This window comes from Arachis hypogaea, chromosome 18, assembly GCF_003086295.3.
Source record: "Arachis hypogaea cultivar Tifrunner chromosome 18, arahy.Tifrunner.gnm2.J5K5, whole genome shotgun sequence".
Classification (NCBI taxonomy): domain Eukaryota; kingdom Viridiplantae; phylum Streptophyta; class Magnoliopsida; order Fabales; family Fabaceae; genus Arachis; species Arachis hypogaea.
Window position 1 is genome coordinate 30,757,454 of NC_092053.1, and position 27,029 is coordinate 30,784,482.

Here is a 27,029-nt window from a genome sequence, read left to right on the forward strand (position 1 = left end):
CAAAATTCACCAGCAAATTAAAGTGCAATATGCTTATAGATGACAAATTCTATGAGATTCAGGACCAAGCTACTTTGAAAAGGATTGGAGTAACTAAATGTGCTAATGGTCTCTATACATTGGATAGGCCATCTTTCTGTTCTGCAGCTCACAAAAATGATTTCACACACAATTCACAGCACTCATCATTTGTATTCATAGCAACTGTCACTACTGATGACAATTCTGTAGCTTGCATACATTCATCCATCATCATAAATGCTTTATGGCATACTAGATTAGGTCATATTCCCTAGCATATATAGAAATAATACATAAAACTCATCCTTTCATCAATTGTAATGAACAAATAAATCAATGTAATTCTTCTTTCCACTTGGCAAAGCAAAAACAATTACCATTTTCGTATAGCAATTCTGAATTTCTAAGCTATTTTGACTTGTTACATCTTGATATCTAGTGTCCCACATCAGCACCTTCCATCCACGACCACAAGTACTTTGTAACTATTATTGATGACAAAAGTAGGTACAGTTGGATTCATTGCATGAAAGCAAAGTCTAAGACATCTGAACTTGTTTAAGATTTAATTGTAATGGTCAAACTCAATTTGATAAAATTATAAAGTGCACAAGGACTTATAATGGCCCTGAATTTCTCTTAAAATCATACCATGCATCTCATGGCATAATTTAGCATACATCTTGTGTTGAAACTCTACAGCAAAATAGAATAGTAGAGAGAAAACACCAACATATTTTGGGGGATGGCAAGAGCATTGTTATTTCATTCATCCATACTTTTGGAGTTTTGTTGTTAAACATGTTGTGCACCTAATCAATATCTATCCTAGTGAAAAATAAATCTCCTTTTAAGACCATTTTTAACAAACTACCATATTTATCCAATCTAAAGGTATTTAGATGTCTAGCATATGCATCAATCCTTACAAATTCCAGAACAAAATTGGACCTGAGAGGAAAAAAATGCTTTCTTAGGCCTCAATTAAGGGACTAAAGGGTTCACTCTCGTAGATGTAAAATCCATAATAAATTCACATCCAAAAATGTTATTTTCTATGAAGGGTAAAGTATACTTTTTATTTTTGAAGTTTGACAAAAGTTTCAAAAATATCCTTAAGTTTTATTTTGTTTCAATTTTGTTTCATAAGTTTTTTATTTGCATAAAATATACCCTCAACGGCTAAATTTTCAAAAAATTTAAGACCAATCTCACAATAGTACATGAAAATCATACTTTATTTGATTGTGTTGAGGATTGCTCTTATGAAATTGTTGTTGAATTGATCTTAAATTTTTTAAAAAATTAGCCGTCAGGGGTATAGTTGATGCAAATCGAAAACTTTTAAGATAAAATTGAAACAAAATAAAACTTAGGGGTATTTTTAAAACTTTTCTCAAACTTTAGGGATAAAAAATATACTTTACCCTTCCATAAAAATTACTTTTCATACTCTACCTCAAAACATGAACCAAATAATAACCAAAACACATCAAACACTAAACTCATTCAATAAGCATAGATATTTTAACAAAATTTTGACTCGTTTACCTATGACTCATACCACACAAACAACTCATTTATACATTCATCACATGACATACATACGCCAAATTCACATCACCACATACATCATAATGCATCCATTATAGATCAGCTATTAACACAACAAAATTCACCACAACAAAACTCTGCAGTTACTACTGCACCTCAGAGCACATCACATTCTACAAATTCTCATACACCAAATGCATCCAACATTCATCATGAATCACTTGCACCCAATTTTCACTCAAATATTGTTAGAAGGTCTGTTAGAATCAGAAAGATACCAAATTACCTCAATGGCTATCAATACAACATAAATAGCACTACTACCAATTTTCTTTGTAAGTATCCAATGTCATATGTCATATCTTATTATGCACTTAGTACAAAACATAGAGAATTTTCTTTGGTCGTTTCTTCAAATGTTATTCCTAGTGACCATGAGCAAGTTATTGCTCACCCATGCTAGAAAGAAGCAATACAAAGTGAACTGGAGGTACTGAAGAGAAATCACACTTGGAAAATCATAACACTCCCTGTTGGCAAGAGAGCCATAAGTTGTAAGTGGGTGTTTAGAATCAAATTCTACCCTGATGGGACCATTGAATGATACAAGGCTAAATTAGTCGCAAAGGCTTTACACAAATCGAAGGAGTTGATTTCATAGACACCTTCAGTTCAGTTGTTCACACGTTAAGCTTAAGAATTGTCTTGGCTTTAGTAGCAGTAAAGTAATGGCATATCAAGCAATTGGATGCAAACACTGCTTTCTTACATGGAGATTTAAATGAAGATTATGAATAATTAAAGATTCTTATTGTAATTAAATTGATAATATATAGTGTGTTAATTATGCAAAAATAAAAATGTATATAAAGTTAACTTGGTGGTTTTAATATGTGTGATGCTTTATTTCTTAATATGAATTTTTGCTTATAGATATTTCTAGTGGTGAAAAATGGGAGTATATATGCCACCTCACTTGGTGAAAATTCATCCTATCTAAATAAATAGATTAAAAATGTCAATTTGAATATGTGAAGAATACATTGGAAAGAGGAACAGAGGGAGAAGAAGATTAAGAATGCGCTTGCAGAGAGAGTAGAAGAATAAGAAAAGACAAGCTTAGAGGGTATCAATTGGTGAAACTACAAGCTAATTAAATCTTTTAGTTATCTTTATATTTATAACATAGATAGATATCTACATGGCAGTTGTGCAACTCTTACTAACTAACAACTAATTTTCTAATTGATCATAGATTAAGTTTATCTACATGAGTGCCTATCTAATGTTAGTGGAAATCTAGGTAATATGCCGTCTCAGGTTGATATGCACTGTTTGATCCAAGCCGACAATTCTCGTGGGATCGACCTTGATTTACCTCAGGTATTACTTGGACAACCCAGTGCACTTGCTGGTTCAGCTGTGCGAAGTTAAATTCTGCACACCAAGTTTTTGGCGCCGTTATTGGGGATTGTTTGAGTTTGAACAAACTAACGGATTATCTTGTTGCTTAGATTAGGTATTGTTTTTAATTTTGTTTGAGTCTTTTATTTTCTTTTTCAGAAAAAAATCAAAAATTTTTCAAAAATCTTTTCTTTTCTTTATTAATCTTTATCTTTTGTTTGAGTCTTTTGTTCTTGTTCTTGTTAGAGTTCGAACTTTCTTGAGTCTTTTTCCAAATAACTTTCAAAAATAGTGTCTTTTGTTTGAGTCTAGTGTCAAATCTTAAGTTTGGTGTCCATTGTATGTTCTTTAGTTGCTTTGAATTTTTCGAGTTTGTTCTTGGTGTTCTTCTTGGTCTTGAAGTTGTTCTTATTTTTCTTATTGTTTTGATCTTTAAAATTATTAAGCTTGGTGTCTTTAGGTGTTTTTCTTTAAAATTTTCGAAACTTAGTGTCTTTAGATCTAAAAATTTTAAGTTTGGTGTCATTTAGTTATTTTTTTCTTTCTTCATTAATAAAAAAATCAAAAAAATATCTTTTCTACTTTTAATCAATGTTTTCGAAAATTTCAAAAAAGATTCCAATTTTAATTTCAAAATCATTATCTTATCTTATCTTAGTTTCAAAAATCAAATTTCAAAATCTTATCTTTTTCAAATATTTTCTTTTAATTGTGATTCTATCTTATCTTATCTTGCTTTTAAAATTTAAAATTCAAATCTTTTTCAAATATTTATCTTATCTTGTTTTAAATTCAAATTTTAAATTTCACTTTTCAAATTCTTATCTCATCTGAATTAGATTTCAATTTTCAAATTTCAAATTTTAAAATTTAAAATTCAAAATTCAAGATTCAAGTTTCAAATTTCAAAATCAAATCTTTTTCAAATTTTCTATCTTATCTTATTTTCAAATCTTTCTTAATTAGTTACTTGTTTTCTCTTTCTTCTTTTTCAAAACTTCCTAACTAATTCCTCTCTCTTCTATTTTTGAAAACTCCTCTTCTATTTCTCTCTCTTCTTTTTTGAAAATCACACTTTAATTTTCAAATCTTTTTAATTAATTAGTTATCTTAATTCTTAATTTGCTTCTTGTTTTCAATTTTTAAGTAATAAATAAAAAGAGAAAGTAGAATTAAAATATCTTTGTTTCCTATTTCTCTTTTTACTTCTAATTTTTGAATTCTCTACCCCCCCTTATTCAAATTCTTCTTCTCTTCTCTCTATCTTCACTCTTCTATTTCTTTTAGATATCTCACTGGGAGCTCCCTATACTGTGACATAGAGACTCCCATTTTTCTTTGTCTCCTGTTTATGTATGCAGGAACACCGAAGTCACTATGGATCCAAATGGGAATACACGAATAGGGAGACTTCTGGGTTCCTATACATTTGACACTCCTATTGACTCAGATGACTTTAAGGTTAACCTAGACCAGATCCTACTGTTACGACAAATGTACCAGTTTCATGGACACCCACAGGAAGACCCTAGTAGGTTCATCTTCGACTTTCTGCAGTTCTGTGACACTGTAGAGGCTAATGGAGTGGACCCTGAAGTTCCCAGACTAAAACTCTTTTCATTTGCTCTGAGTGCTCAAGCAAATGAATGGTGGCATATGGAACTCAGAGGAAGTGTGAACACCTGGGATAAGGTTATTAATGAATTCCTGAACAAGTTCTCTCCCTCACAGAGATTAACTAAGCTGGTGACAGATGTTCAGACCTTCAAGCAGAAGGAGAGTGAGTCTCTCCATGATGCTTGGGAGAGGTACAAGCTGATGTTCAGGAATTACCCTCCCCATATGTTCTCAGGATAAGGCAAGACAATCATCTTCTATGAAGCCATCTCTGAGATAGCCAAGAAGACAGTAGATCACTTTGCAGGCGGTTCTCTGTACTTTATAGAGACACACGAAGAGGAAGATGAGCTCATTGAGATAGCTGCCAACAACCAGTACTTATACTCCTGTGAGGAGACCCCAGTTAGAACAGAAGTTCTAGACATGGAGACTGTAGCCGCACCCCCTGCTGAGATTTATAATACTCCTAGTGATATGAGTGGTAACTATCCTCAAGGAGATATTCACACCCACGACCAGTGGACACCTGAGCAGGGTAATATTCCTCTTATTGAGTTGTTTGAGGAGGTGCATCCCTATAGGACTTTCACAGAAAGGTTGATACTCTCTGGGAAGGAGACCTTAAAAGAAGGTGGGACAGTAGTCTTTACCAAGGACATCGAACCTCAAGAGCCTGCTACTGAGGGACTGAAGGCAATCAAGGACCAGGAGGATCCTGAGAATGCCATTAAGCACGCCCCTACAGAAGAGAAAGAACCTCAAGTTGATTCTTCTCTGGGCGTGTAAGAGGAGCCTGTGATCACCACAGAGCTTGCCCTTGCAGAGGTGAAAGAGCCTCAAGAGCTACCTTTCCTAGGCTTGTAAACATAACCAAAAGATGAGACTGTGGTACTGACCAAAGAGTGCAATGCTTTAGTCCAGAATGAACTACCAAGGAAGATGCCAGACATAGGGAGCTTTCAGCTCCTATGTCCTATTAGAAAGATCACTTTTGACAAGGCCCTGTATGATCTTAGCTTGAGTTTAAATCTGATACCTTCATCTGTGATGAAGAAGCTGGAAATCTAAGAGGCACAAGAAACAAGGATTACCTTGCATGAGGACTGGATGGTGTTCGATGTTGTTCACCCTCTATTACCCCCGGACATGGGAGGCACTTGCATAAAGGATTCATCATTCAAGCCTCCCCCTTGATTGAAACCAATTCGATCCCTCCTAAGACCAAACGTAAGTTTGGTGTTGGATGTACACTATCCACCAAGGAGGAAGGCCCCAAAAGAAAGATTCCTAGTGGTTGGAAAAACAAAAATATCCCTACTGAAGGCTTCTCACCATAGAAGATGGTAATATTCACTTATCTCATCATAATATTCACCATGGAAGAGGGAAATGGCAATAAAGGTCACCAGCATATTGCTACAAGTCCAACTCTGCCTCATGCAATGAATAAGAGCCTGTCTCTTGAGCGTATTAAGCTAATCCATGAGAGCACAAGAAGGACGCTCCCAGTAAGGAGTAAGAGTTTAATCCTTTATGACTACCTTCCTCCTTGAAAGGAGCTGTCCATCAAGCTAATGACATTAAAGAAGCTCTTGATGGGAGGCAACCCATCAATAATTAATGTTTTCTTATTTTTCTTTAAGTTTATTTAAGCTATTTCAGTTTAATTTTCATGTTTTCTTTAAGTTTGTGATCGTGTGCAGTAGTTAGAACAGAAATCAAAACAGTCAGAGCGAGAAATAGAACACCCTGGAGCAGAGACCTTGCTGGCATTGAACGCCAGCCAGGGAGGCTAGAGTGGGCGTTCAACGCCCATGAAGAGCAGCATTGCTGGCGTTGAACGCTAGCCAGGGAGCCTGAAGCTGGCATTGAATGCCAGTCAGGGGGGAGACCCTGGGCATTCAACGCCCCAACAGAGGCACAGACCTGGCGTTGAACGCCAGCCAGGAGCATGAGCTGGACGTTCAACGCCCATAAGAGGAGCAGGGAATTTGAATTCCCTAGCCTCTCAGGACCAGTGGGTCCCACAGCATCTTCACCTACCCCACCTTCTTCTCTCTTCCTTTCACACTTTCCCATCACACTCTTCCCTATAAACCCTCAACCAATCACATCTATACCTCTTTCCTAAAACCATCATAACTCCCACCAACCCTCGCCCACTAAAATTCAAACTTTCCTACCTATACCCCCCATTCATTCCGCAACCTCCCTATAATTACCTCCCTCATACCACTTATCCCACACACTACTCATATACCTTGAGCCCTCACTTGGCCGAATTGCTCTTCTCCCTCCATCTCCATCTATTTTCATCTTCTTCTACTCCATTCTTCTCTTTTGTTTATTTTTGCTCGAGGATGAGCAAATTTTTTAAGTTTGGTGTTCGAAAAGCCTTCTTTTTTGCTTTCAATTCCCATTTATGATACCTAAGGTCAGAGAACCCTCTAGAAAGAAGAAGGGAAGGGCCGTAGCTGCCACCTTTGAATCTTGGGAGATGGAGAGATTCATCACCAAAGCCCACCAAGACCACTTCTATGAAGTAGTAGCAAAGAAAAAGGTGATCCCTGAGGTCCCCTTTAGGCTTAAGAAGAATGAGTATCCGGAGATCCAACATGAAATCTGGAGAAGAGGTTGGGAAGTCCTAACAAATCCCATCCAAGAGATTGGGATCTTAATGGTGCAAGAGTTCTATGCTAATGCATGGGTCACGAAAAACCATGAGGCTCTATATGGGAGGAAGTGTTAATCTCCGCTATGCTGGTATAAAGCTGGGGAGAAAAGCTTTTTGGTACCCAAGATGATAGCTGAAACTACTGAACAAGTCAAGAAAATCTGAGAGAGGATGCTCACTGCTCAGAGCCGTTAGAAAAGTTACGCCGATCAGAGGCAAAAGCCCTTGGAATTTGAGGAAGGAGATCATGTTTTTATCAAGGTTACTCCAATAATAGGAGTATGTAGAGCGATTAAAATGAAGAAGTTGAATCCTTGATATATTGATCCGTTTCAGATTCTCGAGCAGGTTGGACCGGTGGCATATCGGATAGTTCTACCACCTCACGTTTCGAACCTGCACAATGTATTTCATGTGTCACAGCTTCGGAAATATATTCCTGATACTAGCAATGTGTTAGAACCTGAATCGATCCAGTTAAAGAAAGATTTGACACTCCAGGTAACTCCGGTCAGGATTGACGACACAAGTATTAAGCAGTTATGCGGAAAAGAAGTTGCGTTAGTTAAAGTTGCATGGAGTTGGGCCTGCATTGAGGAGCATACTTAGGAACATTATTCGGAAATGCGAACAGACTACCCACATCTATTCTCAGGTAATTGAATTCGAATTTTGTGGGAAAAATTCCTATTTAGGTGGGTAGAATGTAAAACCCAGTTAATTAATGAATAATTTACACACAAATTAAAATTTATTCTAGAAAGTTAAAAAATAAAATTTTATAGTTTAATGTGACAGAGAAAATTAAAACAAGAATTTTGATACTAATTTTAAAGAATTTAGCCCAAGATTGGGCCGAGTGGACCAAACCGGGCAAACTAGGCCCGTCTTGGGCCCAAGGCCTAACCCAACTCATCCCAACTAAATATAACAACACTCTTCTCCCGTCTTGGCACTTAAAACACGCTGAAACACAGCTAGAAAAGGGGGAAGAACTCTCTCAAAGTTCAAACTATTGCTCTTTGTTCAATCCACCATAACTTTTGATCCAGAACTCCAACCGCCGCACCGTTTGCAGCCACGTGACCATCGCGTCAAGCTCTACAAAGCCCACAAGGTTGTGTAAGAGGTAAGTGAAAGAGCATAACCGTTGGCTAAAAATTTATTCTCGGTTAGAGAAAATAACTTCGTTGCAAGTATAGTTCCTAACCGACAAGCAATGCTCAATCAAAGTTTAATTTAGTTGTCACAAGTACAAACCCCAATAAAAATTAACTGAAGTATTTAAACCTCGGGTTGTCTCACAAGGAATTACAATGAATTGGTCAATTATTGGCTATGAAGGAACAAAGGGTTTGATTTATAAAAGGAGCAAAAAAGTAAATTCCAAGAAAAGTAAAGCAAACAATTAAAGAAAGCAATTAATAAAGAGAGACATTCATAGCAAGGATTGAGAATATAGACTTTCTATCCTAGTTACTAATAACAATAATTAACAAAAATTTATCCTATTTCGTCATCTCCAACAATGGAAGAAGGTATAATGTTATCTTCACATTGGGAGAAAGTCAAATAAGACTAGCTAATCTCAATCCAAAAGTCCTAATCAACTCACTAATTGGATTAGCAAGAGGTTAGAGTCAATGGAAATAATACTAGCTAACAACTCTATATCACCAACATAAGTTGGGTCTTAATGACTCAAGATTTCCTAATTCCTCTTTTCAAGCCAAGAATACTCAAAAATCTACTCTAACATCCAACCAAGCATTTTGTCAAACACTTGGAAGGCATAAAAGGAAAGCATAATAAATTGCAAGGAAATGTAAATCTACAACTACCCAATTGTAAGGAAACAATAACAACAACTCAATTAACAATAAAAGAACATCAAATATGAAATTGTATTAGAAGAAAGCTAAATCCAACAAAGTGCTCATTAATGAAATCTACAACTACCCAATTGCAAGGAATTAACAATAACTCAATTAAACAACAAGGGAATATAAAAACATGAATTGCATTAAAAGGAAATCCAAATCCAACAATAGTGCATCAACATAAAAATGGCCAAAATAAGAAATTAGAGGAAATAGGAAAATCAAGACAATACAACAAAGAATTGTAAAAAAGACAAGATAAAAACAAGGAATTAAACCTAGATCTAAAAGAATTTGACCTAATCCTAACCTAATTCTAGAAAGAAGAGGGAGCTTCTCTCTCTAGAAAACTAACTACATGCTTCCTAATCTACAATTAATTGCTCCCCTTTGCCCAATCTTGAATTCTGCATGAAATAGTCTTAGGAATGAGTTAGATTTGGGCCTGGGCAGCTCAGAAATTGCCCCCAGCGAATTCACTTTAAGTGAGTCATGTGCCGAGCGTCACGCGTATGCGTGGATGACGCGTGCGCGTCGCTGGCCAAAACTCCTACACACGGGTACGCGTGGGTGACGCATACACGTGGCTTGCAAATCTTCAATTCACGCGTACACGTGGATGACGCGTGCACGTGGCCCTCATTTCTCCAAATGCTCATTTCTTCATGAATTCTCCACTTTGCATGCTTTTCTCTTCACTTCTTCCATCCAATACTTGTCTTATGAATCTGAAATCACTCAACAAACACATCAAGGCATCTAGTAAAATCAAAGGTGAATTAAAATTAGCAAATTAAAGGCCTAAAAAGCATGTTTTTACACTTAAGCACAAATTAAGGGAGAATTACAAAAGCATACTATTTCATTGAATAAATGTGAGAAAAGTTGATAAAATCCCCTAAAATCAACACAAGATAAACCACAAAATTGGAGTTTATCAGTAAGCCACATTTTCTTGCTTGTCTTCCCAGCCCTTGATTTCGAAATTATTGGGTAAAAGTGTTGAGATTTTGAGTTCTTTGATGTTATAAGATCCAATTAACTTGAAGGAAACGCTTAGTCTTACCTCTTTGGTCTATGAGTACGGTAAAAATTCTCAACCCTTGTGGAATTCTTGATTTATTGTGTATGGGTATTAAGTTATTATGTTTGAATGTGGTATTGTGGAGTAGGTAGTATATATATGTATATTGGAGCTTGATTGAGGTTATGAGAAGCTTGGAAGTGGAGCTATATGTTGGAAAAATCTGTTGGTGTGGTGTTGAGGCCTTGGAAGCTTGAGGATAAGCGAATTGAGAGTGTTCCAAGTTGAGCGGAGAATCGGCCAAGGTATGGTTTCAGTTTCTCGTATCTAAAATGTAATGTAATGTGAAAACTTAGGCTATAGACCCCAGGATTGGAATTGGCTAGTTGATGCATTGATTTTGTTAAGATGAATTGTGTTATTATGTATGTGGTTAGTGATTTTGGAGGTTTTGATGGAATTTTGTATGTGTGATATGCATGCCTAGGTGTATGTTTAATGGTTAGTGAGATTGAATTGTGGTTGGTACAATGTTGACGATGAAAATGATGTTGATTTGTATGTATAGTAGTTGATTAAATTGAATATTGTTGGAGTTGAGGTATGGAATAATGTTTATCTGGTATGGTGTTTGAAAATGAAATATTGAACTTGAAATTAATGAAAATGAAAGTAATTGGTAGGTGTTGGTTTGTATGAGGAAATGGGTAGATGGGTGATGCTGAATTGGTAAGTTTGGGTTGGTTTTAAAAGGATTTGGAAGTTGTATGTTTTGAAAGTGGAGGTTTGCAAGTTTTTTGAAAATTGTGATTTTGGTCCAACTTTGAGGGAGCATAACCTGGTCACCGAAACCCTGATTTGTGTCAAACTTATTTAGAAATAAAATTTGGTTCGAGATATTTACGCCGTTTAAAGAATGGGAGGAAAATGTTTTAAAATGAAGAAGTTATGCTCAATCAAAGTTTGGTACGAAAAAACTGAAAATTTTGGACTTAGTAGCTTTTCAAACTTCTGCTATGTATGCGTATGCGAGGGACACACACGACGCAACCAATGGCTATGGCCTCGAGGACTCGCGTATGCAGGGTGTGTGTCGCGTATGCTAGAGTGGTATTTTCTTGGTTTCGTACGCGACCACATGGCACGCCACGCGAGCAATCAATTCGGGTAGAGGAGCTCGCGTACGCAAACCAGTAATGCATACGCGAGAAGTCCAGCTTTGTCAGGGTGCGTACGTGAGAAGGGGCACGAGACACGAGCATATGCTATGAGCTATGCTCGTCGCGTACGCGAGCCCCTGTTTTCTCTTGTTTAATTCCTGATACGTAGGTTTTGGGTAATGAAGCATAATTAGGGCTGTGAGGTGGTAACTTATGGATGAAGTAAAGGGAAATTTATGATGAATCATGATCACTGATGATTGTATGAGTTACTGAGGATGATGATAGAAGTGTTGTGTATGATATGAGCCAAATGGCTGTATGTGATAATGAATTATGGCTGGTTGTGGATTATGTTATGAGCCGAATGGCTGTATTAATATTGAATTATGGCTGAGTATGAATGTATATATGCTTATTGATTGATAATGTGGTTGTTGCACTTCCAAATATCAGAGATACGAGTTTCCCTAGGTAAAAGCAGTGGCTAGCCACCACGTGCTCTAGGTTGAGACTCGATACTCTGCTGAGCCTATGTTATAAGTGTGGCCAAACACTATGAAAGTTCCATATGAGCTCGCCCCCGTGGATAAACACCAGTGAGGGTATTATATGATTATGATTATGATTGAGTATTACTCGAGTTGGGGATGCACGACAGAAGGACAATCCAATGATTAGCTACCAGGACTTGTCGGGTTGGCTTTATAACTGACAGATGAGACTCATCAACCACTAGGACAGGCATGCATCATATGCATCTATATGTTTGTTTGGTGTGTTTTGTTTGGAATGCCTAATTGATTGCATAACTACTTGCTAATTGTTTATCTGCTGTATATACTTTCTGCCTGTGATTTCCTTGTCTATAATAACTGCGTTTGTAATAACTGGTTCCCATGGCGATTGGGAGGTTCAGAGGAGTTAGAAAGGGGAGTTTTAGATAGACCGAATACCCTTTGCTAGTTGCCTCTTACTTTCATGGTTTAGATATGTTTATAAGCTTTATTTATCTATTGGAAGTTCTAGGATTGCCTTCGGCTTTCCCAAGACATTATATGTAAGATATGTGGGCACTGTTACCATGCTGAGAACCTCCGGTTCTCACCCATGCGGATTTTGTAATTTTCAGATGCAGAACGTGAGGCTCCTCGCTGAGCCATGCTGGAAGCTTTTGATTTAGCGAAGATCCTTATCTCTTGGGGTTTTATTTTGGGCATATGTATTTATATAGATTCTCATTATCTCCACTATATATATATATATATATATATATCCGTGTTAGTTTATCTTTTACCTCGTTTTGCTTACGTTATCGCATTCGCGAGTATTGCGCTTTTCAATTTAACAATTTTGCTTTACCTATTTCTTCAATGGCTCCTAGTTAAAAATCTTTTTCACTATTATTATATATATAATTTTACTTTTAGAGGTCGTAATACCTCACCACCTCTGTCTTATGACTTAAGCATAAAGCTCTGTGTGGTAGGGTGTTATAGATAGCAGATTATGAGTCACAACAAGGAGATTGTGTGATGCTTCTTAAATCTCCAAGACACCAAGGAGTCCACTATGAACACGCAGTAGCCAGTCACACTCTTTCTCATGTCAAGACAACCAGCCAAATCTGCATCAGCATATGCCATAAGCTTCAAATCATATTTGGCTGAGAAAAGCAACCCTTGACCAGTTGTGCCCTTTAAGTATCTAAGAAGGTTGTGCAATGCATCTTGGTGTGTAGTGGTAGGGTGAGAAAGAAACTGACTGAGGGTGGAGACAGTATAGGTGATGTCGGGCTGTGAGATTGTGAGATACATCAATCTCCTAATCATACTTCTATAGCTAGTTGGGTCAGGAAGTAGCTTACCATCTGAAGCACTCATCCTCAAATTAGTTTCCATGGGTACGGAAGTAGACTTAGCATCAATAAAGTTTTCATCTTCTAGAATATTCAAAGTTTATTTTATTTTTTATTTTTTTTACTTAACACGATGTCTTCTGAGGATTTAGCCCGCTCCAGTCCGAGGAAGTATTTGAGGTCCCCTAAAATTGTTAGCTTGAAGAGTGACTCAAGCAATTTCTGCACCTTATGAACTATTTCAGTTGAAGGACTTGCTAATATTATGTCATCTACATACAAAAGTAGATAGACCTTGCAATTTCCACTGACATATGTAAACAAAGAATAACCCCTCTTTGATTGTTTTAAGTTATTGTTGAGAAAGGTAATAGAGAACTTGCAGAACCATTGCCGTGAAGCCTGTTTGAGACCATATATCGACACGTTCAACCTGCATACCAGGTTTGAATTCTTGCATTTATAATCGAGTGGCTAGTCCATATACACCTCTTTAAATAAATCTCCATTCAAAAGCATTCGAACGATAGTGAGTTTTGCTACTGGGGAAAAAATGCTTTTGTAGTCGATTCCCGCTTGTTGAGTGTAACCTTTCACAACTAAGCGAACCTTGTATCTCTCTATTGATCCATCAGCCTTTAACTTCACCTTATACACCCATCTACATCCAATGGTATGCTTTCTTGCTAGTAGTGGTACTAATGTCCAAGTGTTGGGGGATTCCATGGTCCTTAATTCCTCATCCATGGCCTTCTTTCATTCTGGATACTTGACATCTTGGTGAAATAAAGTCGGTTTAGGTATGACAGCAACGTTTGCCACAAAATTGTTATATGACTTGGACAAATAAAGAAAATGGTGGTATTTATAGTATTTAAGGTATTGTAGTGGTTTTGTGGGTTTAGTTGAATGTTTTAATGGAAGTGCAGGGTCAGGGAGAGAAATATGGGGTGAAGGTTGTTAAAGGGAGTTATTAGGGACAACATCATATGTGATAGGGGGCTGGTGGGGTGGTGACTATAGTTAGGGCTGAAATTTGGTGTTGTTGAGGCTCAGGGACGGCTGTTGGAAGGATAATGTCTAGAAAATTATCTATGATGGAGTAGGGGCTAGATGACAGTTTACTAAAGAGAAACTCATCTTCAATAAAAGTAACATCTCAAGAAATAAAAAATTTTTTGCTGTTTTAGTCATACACTTTGTAGCCCTTGTATCCAGAAGGGTAACCAACAAAAACTGATGTGGCTGCCCTTGGAGTGAATTTATTTCTCTGAGACATTAGAGTGGATGCATGAGCGAGGCACCCAAAAACTCTTAAGGCCTCATAGTCATGCTGTTTAAGGAAGACGTGCTCATAGGGAGTGCAATATTAGTGCTGGACTAGGCAATCTATTTACCAAGAAGGTAGTTGTCATGATACATTCACCCCAAAACTTAGTTGGCACCTTAGATTGAAAGAAGGGAGCTCCTGCGACATTGAGCAAATGTTGATGCTTGCGTTCCACAACTGAATTTTGTTCAAGTCTCTCCACACAAGAGAACTAATGTAAGATTCTTTTTTATAGCAAAAAATCAGTGAGAGCTCTTTCGCATTGTCAAATCTAACCTATTTCACTTTGGCACTAAACTATCTTTCAATCATGTTAATAAAATTGATAAGAGTGTTAGTAGCATCTGATTTTTGCTTCAAAAGATAAGTCTAAGTGAATCTTGAATGCTCATCAACAATAATGAGAAAATATCTCATGTTATTGTAAGTAGAAACTTGATATGTAAGAACCGTGATTAATTAACCATTTAATTAAATAATTATATTACCCAAAATAGGATCCAAAAATTTAGAATGAGAATTGGAGGATTTCAATATGAGTTTTAGACTCAGTATATTTTTCTGAATCAGAAAATGTATTTTTTTGCATAAAATGTATTTTCTGCGAAAAACCGAGAAAAATCGCGAATCGGTAGCCGAACCGGTCAAACCAGTTTAAGTCTGTCTAGTACTGTGAGAAAATAATTAAAAACAGTAGAAAACCTTAGAAAATTATTAGAAATGGAAAACCAGGCATTAATTGTAAAGGTTTGACCCGAAATTAGGCCAAACGGACCAAAAATGCTAACGGATTAGACCGGGCCCAAATTGGGCCCAAACCCAACATATATATACTCTCATTAAAGGCCATTTCAGCCACACGCCCCTTCACAATAACATAAACACAGCAGCTGGTAGGGTTACAGAAAAGAGGAAGAACATTATTCACCTCATGACTCTTTTGATCATAACTTGAGCTACGGTGCTCCGATTCGCGTGCCGTTGGCGGCTACACGAAGCTCTCGCCGAGCCCGTTAATTCTATTTCACTTGTGTAGGTAATATTTTGAATTTTTTCTTCCTTCTTGCTTCCCTAAGAATTTCGAGTTTGGTGGGTGTTGGTCTTGAGTAAAATTTGCATTTTTGTTGTTTAGGTGCTAATCATTAGTGAGAAAATGTTGGGTTCTATCCCAAATTTCAGTGAATGAGGTAAGGTTTCTCAAGAACACTTGTAAATTGATTAATTGTGAGTGTTAGGTCTTGATTTATATGAAATGTATGATGTTAGTTTGAATATTGGAGCTTGTTGGAATTGCTTTGGACATTTGGGAGCCTTTGGAATTGATTTGGTGGCTTGTTGGTGAATTGAAGCTTGTTGAAGTTCAATTTTGGGTTTTTGGCATATTGGAAATTGGCCAAGGTATGATTTCGGTTTTCTCTATGTAATATATAATATTTCTGGACATTTAGGCAAGTGACCTATAGGATAGGTTTGGATTGATATGGTTGTGAATTTGGTTGGTTGATGATGTATGATGAATTGATGTTGTTGATGTTGTTAAATAATATTGTTGATGTGTGATGTATGATGAATTTGGATGAGTAATATTGTTGATGTTGTCAAATAATGGTGATTATTGATAACGAGAATGAGTAAGGTTGATGATAAAGATTGATAGTGATATAACGTTGTTGATGAGTATGTTGGATGAGAAGGGGTTTAGTGTGAAATTATGGATAATTGGGAGTTGAGAATTATATGATATGAGTAGTGAATTGTGATACAAATGATAAAAATCTGATGTGGGATAGAGTTGATATGGTTTGTTTGGTTTTGGTGGTGAAATTAGAAAATTGAGAACCTTGTGAAATTTTGGTAAAAACATATTTTTGGTGAACTTTGACGGATAATGACTTGAGCCTCAGTTTTCAAATTTTGTTGAAATTTTCTTTAAATTAAAGTTCATTGAAAAATCTTTAAATGGATATAAAGTTTGTAGGAAATAAATTTTTGTAGAGGAAGTTATGATCATTCAAAGTTTAATGTCAAAATCTGAATTCTGTGAATACTACAGAATTTGTGATTTCTGGTTTATGTGCAGACGCACGGCCTTGTGCGCACGCACACCCCTGTGAGTTTTTGAATCTGTGTGAACGCACATCGTTGTGCGTTAGTACGACCCGTGCGCACATAGAACCAACAAAGTTTTGCAAGCTGTGCGCACGCACACATTGGAAGGTGCATTCTGTTGAGGGCGTTCGCACACCTTGTGCGAGCAAACAGAATTGGAAAATTTTACACTTGTTCATACGCACACCTCTATGCATACGCACACATTTTGAAAGTCCTCCTGGGCGTGTGCACGCACACCCCTGTGCGTACGCACAAGCCCTGTTTTTCAACTAAAATCTTGTTTTTAATTGTTTCGCCTTCCCAACAAAGCTTGTAAACTTCTATGACACTTATTTAAGACTTTTTGGCTTCTTTTTGGATGTTAAAACACAGAGAAGGTCTTGGGTGGAATTATTTAGGTATTACCCTAAAAAGTTAGAGAACGAAGGCTTAGGTTTCTAGTGTATTGAGGATGAGTTTGGTTGAGAGAGAAGGAAGAGTAGTGAATTTGGTGATTACTGGAAATGAATTGAGAAACTGATGAACTAATGAGTTTGGAATGGAAATTATGAATTGACAGGGGTTGAGATGAGTCGAGGACTCAGAGTTGCAATGATGAGTCATTGATATACTGAAATAATAAATTTTTGAAAAACCACTACTGTAACATTTTAAATTGAGATTGTTGAGACGTTATGCGCCTGGCAGGGAAGGTGGTTGGATCCCGCCTGTCGAGGTAGCGGCGGCGGCGTAAGGACGGTGGTTCGTCCAGCTTGCATTGAGATGTGTGGTCCATGGCAAGAGTATCCCGCTCGCATCCCTTCTGATTACTAGAGTGTGCAGGCACAAAATCCTGGACGGTGTTCCGAGCACCATATCTCGGGGGTTCCCAGTATGATTCCGAAGGGCGACATCTCCATGGAGATGTGTCAGGTTGGCAGTTGAACCGACAATGTGATATCACAGCCAGCAGGACAGGCATTCATCATGTGCATATTCTATCTGTTTGTATACTTTGACGACTTGAAATTGCTTGCCTAATTATATAACATGCCTAATTTCCTATTTGAATTACTTGTCATATATGCCTATACTAGTGTTTTACTTGCATTGATATTAATTGTGCTTTCTACTAGGATTGAGGAAGATCAGAAGGTGGTGGTGATGGGATCGCATAGAGGATAGGTTGGTGAAGGCTATGGGACAGCGGAGAACTGTTAGATTAGAAAATCCACTAAGTTAGATTACCCCTTTATTATGTTAAGGTTTTAATTATGCTTTAATGTTTTAATTGTCCTTTAAGATAAATCTTATGATGGATATGAAGTTCTAGGATTGTCTCTGGCGTCCCGGAGTCTTATATCTTACATCACTGTGCACTGTTACCATACTGAAAACCTCTGGTTCTCATACCATATTCTGTTGTTGCTTTTTAGATGTAGGTCACAACCCACCTCGGCGAGTTGTTTTGATGGTGACAGAGCAGAGGATCCTAGATATGTTTTGGGAGTCTTTTTTATTATTTTGTATTAATCTCTCACTTTTGTATCCACTTTTGCCTAAAGGCTTATGATAAACCCATATTTTATGATATATATTTTGTGCTTAATCTGAGTGATTTATTCAATCCTTCACCCACTTATTCATATTAATTGTATGGTTTTACTTTCCCTTCCTTATTATGTGATGTATGTGAAAAACATGTTTCCTATGCTTAAAAATAATTATTTTGATTACCCTTTATTTCCATTCGATGCCGTGATTCGTGTGTTGAGTAGTTTCAGATCTTCTAAGGCAGGAATGACTTAAAGGATGGAAAGGAAACATACAAAAATAGAAGGAAAGAACAAAACAGAGTTTTTGAAGAAATTGGCAGCCACGCGATCGTATGGGCGACGCGGCCGCATGCCAGCGCGAAAAGGCATTGACGCGGCCGCATGACTGACGCGACCGCGCGCCTTGAGCGACACACATATGACGCGGTCGCATGACTGACGCGACCGCCGTGACAAGGAAAACTCCGAATGACACGACCGCGTGACCCACGCGGACGCATGACAGAGGCAACACACCAGAAATTGCAGAAAACGCTCATAGCGAATTCCGAAGCCCTTTTTGGCCCAAATCCAAGTCCAGATGGCATAGACCAGAGGTTATGAAGTGGGGGAATGCATCCATTCAAGGAGAGTCTCCAAGTAGTTAGTTTTCCATGATTTAGATTTAGTTTTGAGAGGGAGATTCTCTCCTCTCTCTTTAGGATTAGGATTTAGATTTAGGATTTTATGCGCTTTCAGGATTATCTCTTTTTATCAGGTTCAATATTCCTTTTTATTATTTTCCCAATTTTATTTATGAATTCTTCTATGTTACAGATTACTCTTTGAATTAATGTTATTTGAGGTATTTCAGTTTATTATTGCTTTCTTTTATTTACATTATTGTTATTCCCATCTGAAGACATTTTTATTCCAGTAGATTTACTTTTCTCCTTTTGGTCTTGGTTAAGAAATCAGTAACTCAGGAGTTATCAAACTCAAGCATGATTGATAATTGTTATCTTTGCTAATTGAACTGAACTTCTATAATCCCAATTTTTTCTTAGGGATTAACTAGGATTCGAAGATCAAACTAATTAGTCACTTGACTTTTCTTTCTTTAAGTAAAGGCTACCTAAGTGGAATTAAGATTCAGTCTTCATCATCATTGATAAGGATAACTAGGATAGGACTTCTAATTTCTCATACCTTGCCAAAAGTTTATTTTACAGTTATTTATTTATTTTACGGTCATTTACTTATTTTAATTGCAATTTAAATTACTTGTTCCTCATCTTAAAAACCCCAATTTATAATCTTCACAACCAATAATAAGAACATACTTCCCTGCAGTTCCTTGAGAAGACGACCCGAGGTTTAAATACTTTGGTTATCAATTTATTTAGGGGTTTGTTACTTGTGACAACCAAACGTTTGTACGAAGGGATTTCTGTTGGTTTAGAGACTGTATCTACAACGCGACTGTTTTTATAAAATTCTTTACTGGCAAAAATCCTAACGTCAAAATGGCGCCGTTGCCGGGAAATTGCAATCGTGTGCCTTATTATTGGTTATTGTAAATATTTTTCTTTTACGTGTTTATTTGTTTTTATTTTCTTCTTTTATCTTCATTAGCTACTATGAATTCTCACCCCTCTTGCTTTGAGTTTGGTTCTAATATTGTTGAAAGGAATGAAAGTTATAACAGGAACATGCATCAAGGTCAGAGCAATCAAAGATGGATGGAGCCAAGGGGATCTGATCAACCCTTTTGGCAGCAACACCCTCCAAGATATCATGGACAAAGACCATTCTACAATGCATACCAAGGCAACGGACATGGTGGACAACCTCATAGTTACCAACAAGCCCCACCCTATGCTTATAGGCCATCCTCTCAACACAACCTTGAACCACCACACTCACAAGCTCCTTTTCACCATTCGCCACCATATAATCCTCATTTACCCTGATTCTAATCCAATTACTCCCAAACACCACCACTTCCCAATGTACCACGTCCAAATCCATCACCCCGAGAATTAGAAGTTCGCCTCAAGGGAACAGTAGATCAACTTCGAACAACCCTTCATCAACTGGAACAAGCAATAAGTCAATTATCTTCTAGACATTCAAACATTCAAGGGCCTCCCAGAGCCCCATGTGGGTAATCTAATGAAAAGCGTAGCATGAAGGAGATATTAGAAACTCCAGTGGACAAGACAGAGCATGACTCCGTACTAGAACAAGCAGAGGAAGTTGTCATTATACAAGAAGAAGAGTTGGTTGAAGACTTAGGAGACGCTGAACTTCCATGGGAACCCAGAGTTGTGGAGAATTCTGTCAAGGCCGTTACAATTGATGCTAAAGAGGATAGTGTACAACCCCCAAAGCAAGTCTCTTATGAAGAACTAGATGGAATGACCCAAGAAGCAAATTCTCTTGATGATGATAGTCACAAGTCCAGTTCTTCTAGTAATGAACTTACATCCGCGAGTGAATTCTCTGAGATCGAAGAATCTTCCCCAAGCGAGTACGAAGATGATACAGAGGTAGATTTTTTCCAACCTCCCGTTTATGACTTGAGTGACGAGGAAGACATATAAGGCTTTGATCAGGACATGGATACATTTGAAGAATCTTGCAAAGAAGTGAAGAATTTCACAGAAGAGCACAAGGGAGTAAAACTCACAGAACCACTGGAACCACCTATCCCAAGGCCATTACCACCCAATACAAGCTTCAAGTGGGTGCAATCCTTAACCTTTAGCTTTATTTTTCCACTTGAATATGGTTTGCTTGAAACAGATGGCCAGCTTAGAGCTCTCTGCGGCTTTAAGAGTAAAAGGGAAATGGCTCGTACTCAGAGCTGGTGCACAAGGTTCAATAAGGTTTCACGCTTCGACTCGAAGTGTGCGGATTGGCATCATGATCTATCAAATGGATCTCGGAAAATGTTTGGTTATTCTGGTGAGAATCTAATTTCTAAACCGCCCGGATGAAAATATAGATCAAGACGAAGGCGGATTTAAAAGCCAAGTTTGGGATCCTGGAATCTATGCTGACACTCGTCACCCCGGGAGCCTGAGAATCTATTTGAAGCTGCTCAGAAGCTTTACATGCCTAATTTAGGATCCCAGAGGCTATTGGCATTCCAAGCGTTGGTGGAGATTTCTGGATGAATTTAAGCACAAGCCACCATAACAGAAAGCTCATCCAATGTCCAACTTAAGGACTTTAACTAAAAGTGCTAGGTGGGAGACAACCCACCATGATATGATTGTTCCTTTTTTTTCAATTTTAATTTTATTCCGTTTTATTTATTTTTGAGTTTTATTTTATTTTACTTCATTGAACCTGGAATGATGCATAACATTCATATTAGCATTGCATTCTGCATTTTGCACAAAAAAAGGGTGTGCGACGCGACCGCATCATTCATGCGATTGCGTCAAGTTGCGACAAAGACTTCCCACGCGACCGCGTCATTCACGCGGCCGCGTCATCTGGAGGTCGGCGTAAACATCCAACGACCAGAAAGTTAGGCTGGAATCGTGCGGCCATTGTGCGTTTTGCACAAAATGCCCACGCAATCGTGTCCCTGACGCGATCACGTCACTTGCACAACATCAATCCCACGCGACAGCGTGAGCGACGCGATCGCGTCGCATGGATTGCACAACACCCCAAAAGGAGAGAGAGAGTTGCGCTGAAATGACGCCGGAATCGTGCGTTTCGCACAATTTCCAGCGACGCGATCGCATGCCCCAAGAGATCACGTCATTCGCTCCCTAATCCATTCCTTGCGATCGCGTGTCCCACGCGATCGCGTCAACCACTATTTCAGCCCAACCACACGACCGCGTGCCCCACGCGATCACGTGGATTCAAATTTATAACCCCCCAGTCACGCGAACCCTACCATTCGCGCCCCCCCCCCAAACCCTTCTCCTTCCTCTCTTCTTCTCCAACCACCCAACCACCACCCAGCCACCATCACCGACCGCCGCCACCCCGCCAACCACCCAGACCCCGTCGCCACGCCACCCCCTTCCTCCTTCCCATTCTTTCTTCTTCTTCCTTCTCCTTCCTCTCTCCACCGCCACTGCCCCCCTCCGCGATCACCACCCCACCGCGCTGCCGTCACTGCCGCGCCCCCATCCGCCACCCAAGCCCCCCTTCCCTTCCTTCCCTCTCTCTCCCCCTACCCCCATTGCCCTTCCCGAAGCCCGTGCCTCCAAACAACAACCGCTGCCGCCTCCGCCACCCTCCTCCGCTTGTGCCCGACGCCACCGCCACTATCCCCCAGCCACCTCTCTGCCCCACTCTCCTTAATTCACCTACCAGGTTCTGACGAACGCCACCCTTCTATCCATTCGTAGTTAATTCATATTTTTCTGTTTATGTTCATATTTAGGCTAGTAAGTTATGCATGTTGTAGTGGATTTTAGGTTGTTAGGTAGCCTAGGATGTGGTTAGTGGATTTAGGCCTGTTTAATTGCGCTGTTCGTGTTTCTTGTTTTATAATTTTCGCAATTCTGCTATTGCTATATGTTAATAATGTTCATATGCTGTTCTTCAAGTTCATTCTTGTTCATACTCTTTAATTGCAATCTGTTTTCATTCATATGAACTATTCTGATTGATGTTTATTTTCCGGGACAATCCAATTTCAGCCGAAATGCTGCCCAAATTTTTATAAACTGTTTTTGACTTTCATTCATGTTTTGGTTTTGGCTTCATAAACTCTACTTTACTCTGCTTTTACCAAACCAATTCATGAATGCCAGGGCAAGCTTTCTTATTCTTTTTGATTTCCTAGTTCTTAATCTGCATTTTTGATGTTTAGATTCCAATTTTTGCTATTTCTATATCGATCTGAATCATCATCAACTTAAATTCCTTGTTTGGATATGAGTTACCTATAGCTTCTATTTGTGAATGCCTGTTACTTGGAATATGATCATTATGCCACTTACTTTACCCACTTTTTACTAACTCACTAATTTTAACTTTCTAAACTATTTTTCGTTTCTAACCAAACCTAACCTTTCAAAACATTTCTTCTGGTTTTTTACTTTCTTTTAATATTCTAACCAAGGCATGATGATACTTTTTCTAATTAACTTGAACTGAAGTACATTTTGGATTGTGACATTTTTCTTCTCAGTATTCTAACTCTTGTACAATCCTTAATGCAAATTTGCTTAACTCAATCTCCTCTTCTATTGCTCCTTTGCCACTTTGTGTTTCTTTTGATTATTTGCCTATTTGTTTTCCTGTTTTTTTTATATGCTAATTTTCTGTCTTTCAAGATGTCTGCCAGCCAAAGAAAAGGAAAAGCAAAGGCTACTACTGGCAAACGTAAAAGAGGAGAATCCGCTATGTCCATCATGGATATCATGCACAATGAATCTTGGCGGGAGAAAAACTTTACCCCACAGGAGAAGGCCGACCAGCTACTCCCTGCTACTGATCCAGTAAAGTTTGCAAACCGATACTGTGAGCTGAAGTATCCGATGTTTGCAACCTCCAGGAACCTGTACCTGGAGAGGACTCTGAAGATCCCAGAAGAACTCCAGCAATACACCTCTGATCAGATCAAACAAAGAGGCTGGTTCTTCCTGGAAAGAAACCTGACTGAGGTCAATGCACCTTGGGTAAGGGAATTCTACTGCAATTACTTCAAGACTTCCCTAGATGCAGTGAACCTAAGAGGGAAGCAGATTCTGGTCACTGAAGAGGCCATAGAGGATGTTCTGAAACTTCTGCCTAAATCTGATCAGCTGGATGGTTATCAAAAAACTGAGGAGGATATGCGCTTCATGAAGTTTGATTGGGATGCAGTCAAGGCCAGGATAGCCCCTGACCCGACCGTTCCATGGATCATGGGTCAGAACACCACCATGCCAAAGGGAATCAAGCTGATTTACTTAAATGATGAGGCTCGGCTATGGCACCAGATCCTGAGTAATTTTGTCATGCCGAGTACCCATGAGACAGAGACCCCTGCCGCTATGATCACCCTCCTATGGTGTGTGATGGAGGGTAAGGACTTGTACCTACCACGCTTTATCCGGTACTATATGGCCAGGGTCCACGTCCGAAGCACTCTTCTCTTTCCTTATCTGACTACACAGCTAGGCCGTCGAGCTGACGTGCCTTGGGAGGATGCTGATGAGAAGCCACCTGCTGCAGAATGCAAGAAGATTATCCCTCACAGCAGGAACTTTCTGGCTTTGGGCTACAGACCTTCATTCCTCACTGCTACTGCTGAGACAGCCACACCATCTGCCGGCCCCTCTTCTTCCACAGCTACCCCTGCTACCACCACTGCACCTCCACCTGTCTCAGAGCCCATCTATCACCTAGTGCACCTCCTATTTCGACGGCTTGACCAGATGGAGCATCGCAACAAGCGACGCTATGAGCACCTGAAGCTGATGATACGATCTGGCGACATCCCCTCCGAGCCTGACACACCATCCGAGGCATCTGAGGAGGAGGCGGATGATCACGAGGCAGAGACCCATCCACAGAGCGAGGCTGCGCAGGCAGGCACAGAGCAGGCCGCATCACATCAGGAGGCTCCGCCTCAGATTCAGGCTGTAGACCCAGAGATCCCTATCCAGTCAGCACCTCCTCTGCAGCAGGCAGATCTTCAGACCACCACCACAGAGACTCCAGCTACCCACCCTTCCAGTGATGACACCCCTTCATACCCTGCTTGAGTGAGCATCAGGGACGATGCTTCATTTTAAGTGTGGGGAGGTCACCATCTCTGGCATATTCTTTTGGTGACCACTACAAACTCTTTCATTTTATTTTGCTATTTTTCTGTATTTTTCTCTTTATTTTTATTTTTATTCTCCCAGTACTTATACATTGCTATTTTCATGTATTTATACTCTATTTTCTACATTTCGCATTTTCAGTTCATATTTTAGCCATTTAGTTTAGTAGCAATTCTAACTTATTAGTTATAGAAATTATGGATTAATTAGTATAGTTTATCCTTTTTAGCATAGAATAGCTTAGTTTAATTTGAAAATATAAAAAGGAAGTAAACTAGAGACTTGAACATAATAGAAACAACCCACACCTTGTATATATAGCATTATATGTTAGTTAGTTAGCAACATTTCATCAAGGAGAAACACAAACTTTAAAGCCATTCAAAATAAATTTTACATTGAGAATAATGGGAACTTTTATTTTTACTTGCATGACATACATAATTGATATATGATTTCTGAGTTAGAGAACACACAGCCTGTGAGTTTTGAGCTTAATTGTATGGTTACATTCAAACCATACTTTTTATTCCTGTGTGTTCCGTCCTTCTTTTTTTCTGATGTTCTTTACTTTTTTTTAATCTATATGTCCGATTATAGAATAGAAATACATACCAAGAGAGTGATTGAGGCCATTGTTTAATTTTAGCTCACTTATCCCAAATTAGCCTATCCTTTACATCACCCTCGTTAGCCCCCTTGAGCCTTTAAATCCCCTCTTATTCTACAAGCCACAATACTAGCCTTAAGCAGAAAAACAAAATAAAAATCCCAAGTTGGATCCTTGGTTAGCTTAAGATAGAAAGTGTGTAATTGTTTAAGTGTGGGAAACCTATTGGGAACATGGATTATAAAAACAAAAGGTAGAAAAGTTGAAAAGAATAAAATTATTCAAATAAAAATTTTGGAAAGCATGCTCATGTAAAATCAAATAATTGAATTACCATGTGCAATAAAAAAATGTTATTTTTCAGTATTGGAATAAAGGGGATACAAAAGGATTCCCCAAATGCAAAATAAATGCACATGGGACAAAAGTTAAAGTATGAGCATGTAACATCAAAAGTGGAAAAAAGTGGGAACATAGGTAAAGAAATTTTGCTTTACAAAGTATGTATGTTAGGTGAGATCTTAGACTAATCAAGGATTCGCTTAATTAGCTCACTTAGCCTTATACATATACCTTTACCTTTACCTTGGCCCCATTACAACCTTAATTAAAGACCTCATGACTTTTGTATGCCTATATTCTATAATTGTTGATTGGTTAGATGAAGAACAAAGTTATAGAAAGGAAGGATAAAAAGAAGAATAGAGTGATTAACCCAATAAACACTGAGTGACTAGAGAGTAAACACAAAATCCAGTGAGGGTTCAATAGCTCATTAACATATATCTCTGCTTGAATTATTAATTGTCTTGCAAGTTTATAAAATGTTTTTCTCTCCCATCTCAACTGTAAAAGTGCTTTATCATTATCTAAGGTTTGGCTATATATATATATATATATATATATATATATATATATATATATATATATATATATATATATATATATATATATGACTCCTTGAGAATGTGAATTAATTCAACTACATATAAGCCTTATATACAAGTGAATAAAATTTAAGAATTGTGTGATTCATGTAGGTAGTTGCATTTAGAGTAGATAGCATTGCATGAGATTCCACCACTTTAACCTTAACTTACTCATTATCTAGGACTTAGCATGAGGACATGTTATTGTTTAAGTGTGGGGAGGTTGATAAACCCATATTTTATGATATATTTTGTGCTTAATCTAAGTGATTTATTCAATCCTTCACCCACTTATTCATATTAATTGCATGGTTTTACTTTCCCTTCCTTATTATGTGATGTATGTGAAAAACATGTTTCCTATGCTTAAAAATAATTATTTTGATTACCCTTTATTTCCATTCGATGCCGTGATTCGTGTGTTGAGTAGTTTCAGATCTTCTAAGGCAGGAATAACTTAAAGGATGGAAAGGAAACATACAAAAATGGAAGGAAAGCACAAAACAGAGTTTTTGAAGAAACTGGCAGCCACGCGATCGCATGGG

The 27,029-nt window shown here is 38.2% G+C and overlaps 1 protein-coding gene across 1 annotated transcript; it reads right to left on the reverse strand.

Moving 5' to 3' along the window:
- Positions 1-12,851: 12,851 nt before the first annotated feature.
- LOC112769860 (uncharacterized mitochondrial protein AtMg00240-like) lies at positions 12,852-13,238 on the reverse strand. Its single transcript, XM_025814317.1, has one exon. It carries the CDS (start codon positions 13,236-13,238, stop codon positions 12,852-12,854), a length of 387 nt encoding a protein of 128 aa, XP_025670102.1.
- Between the last annotated feature and the right edge of the window lie 13,791 nt (positions 13,239-27,029).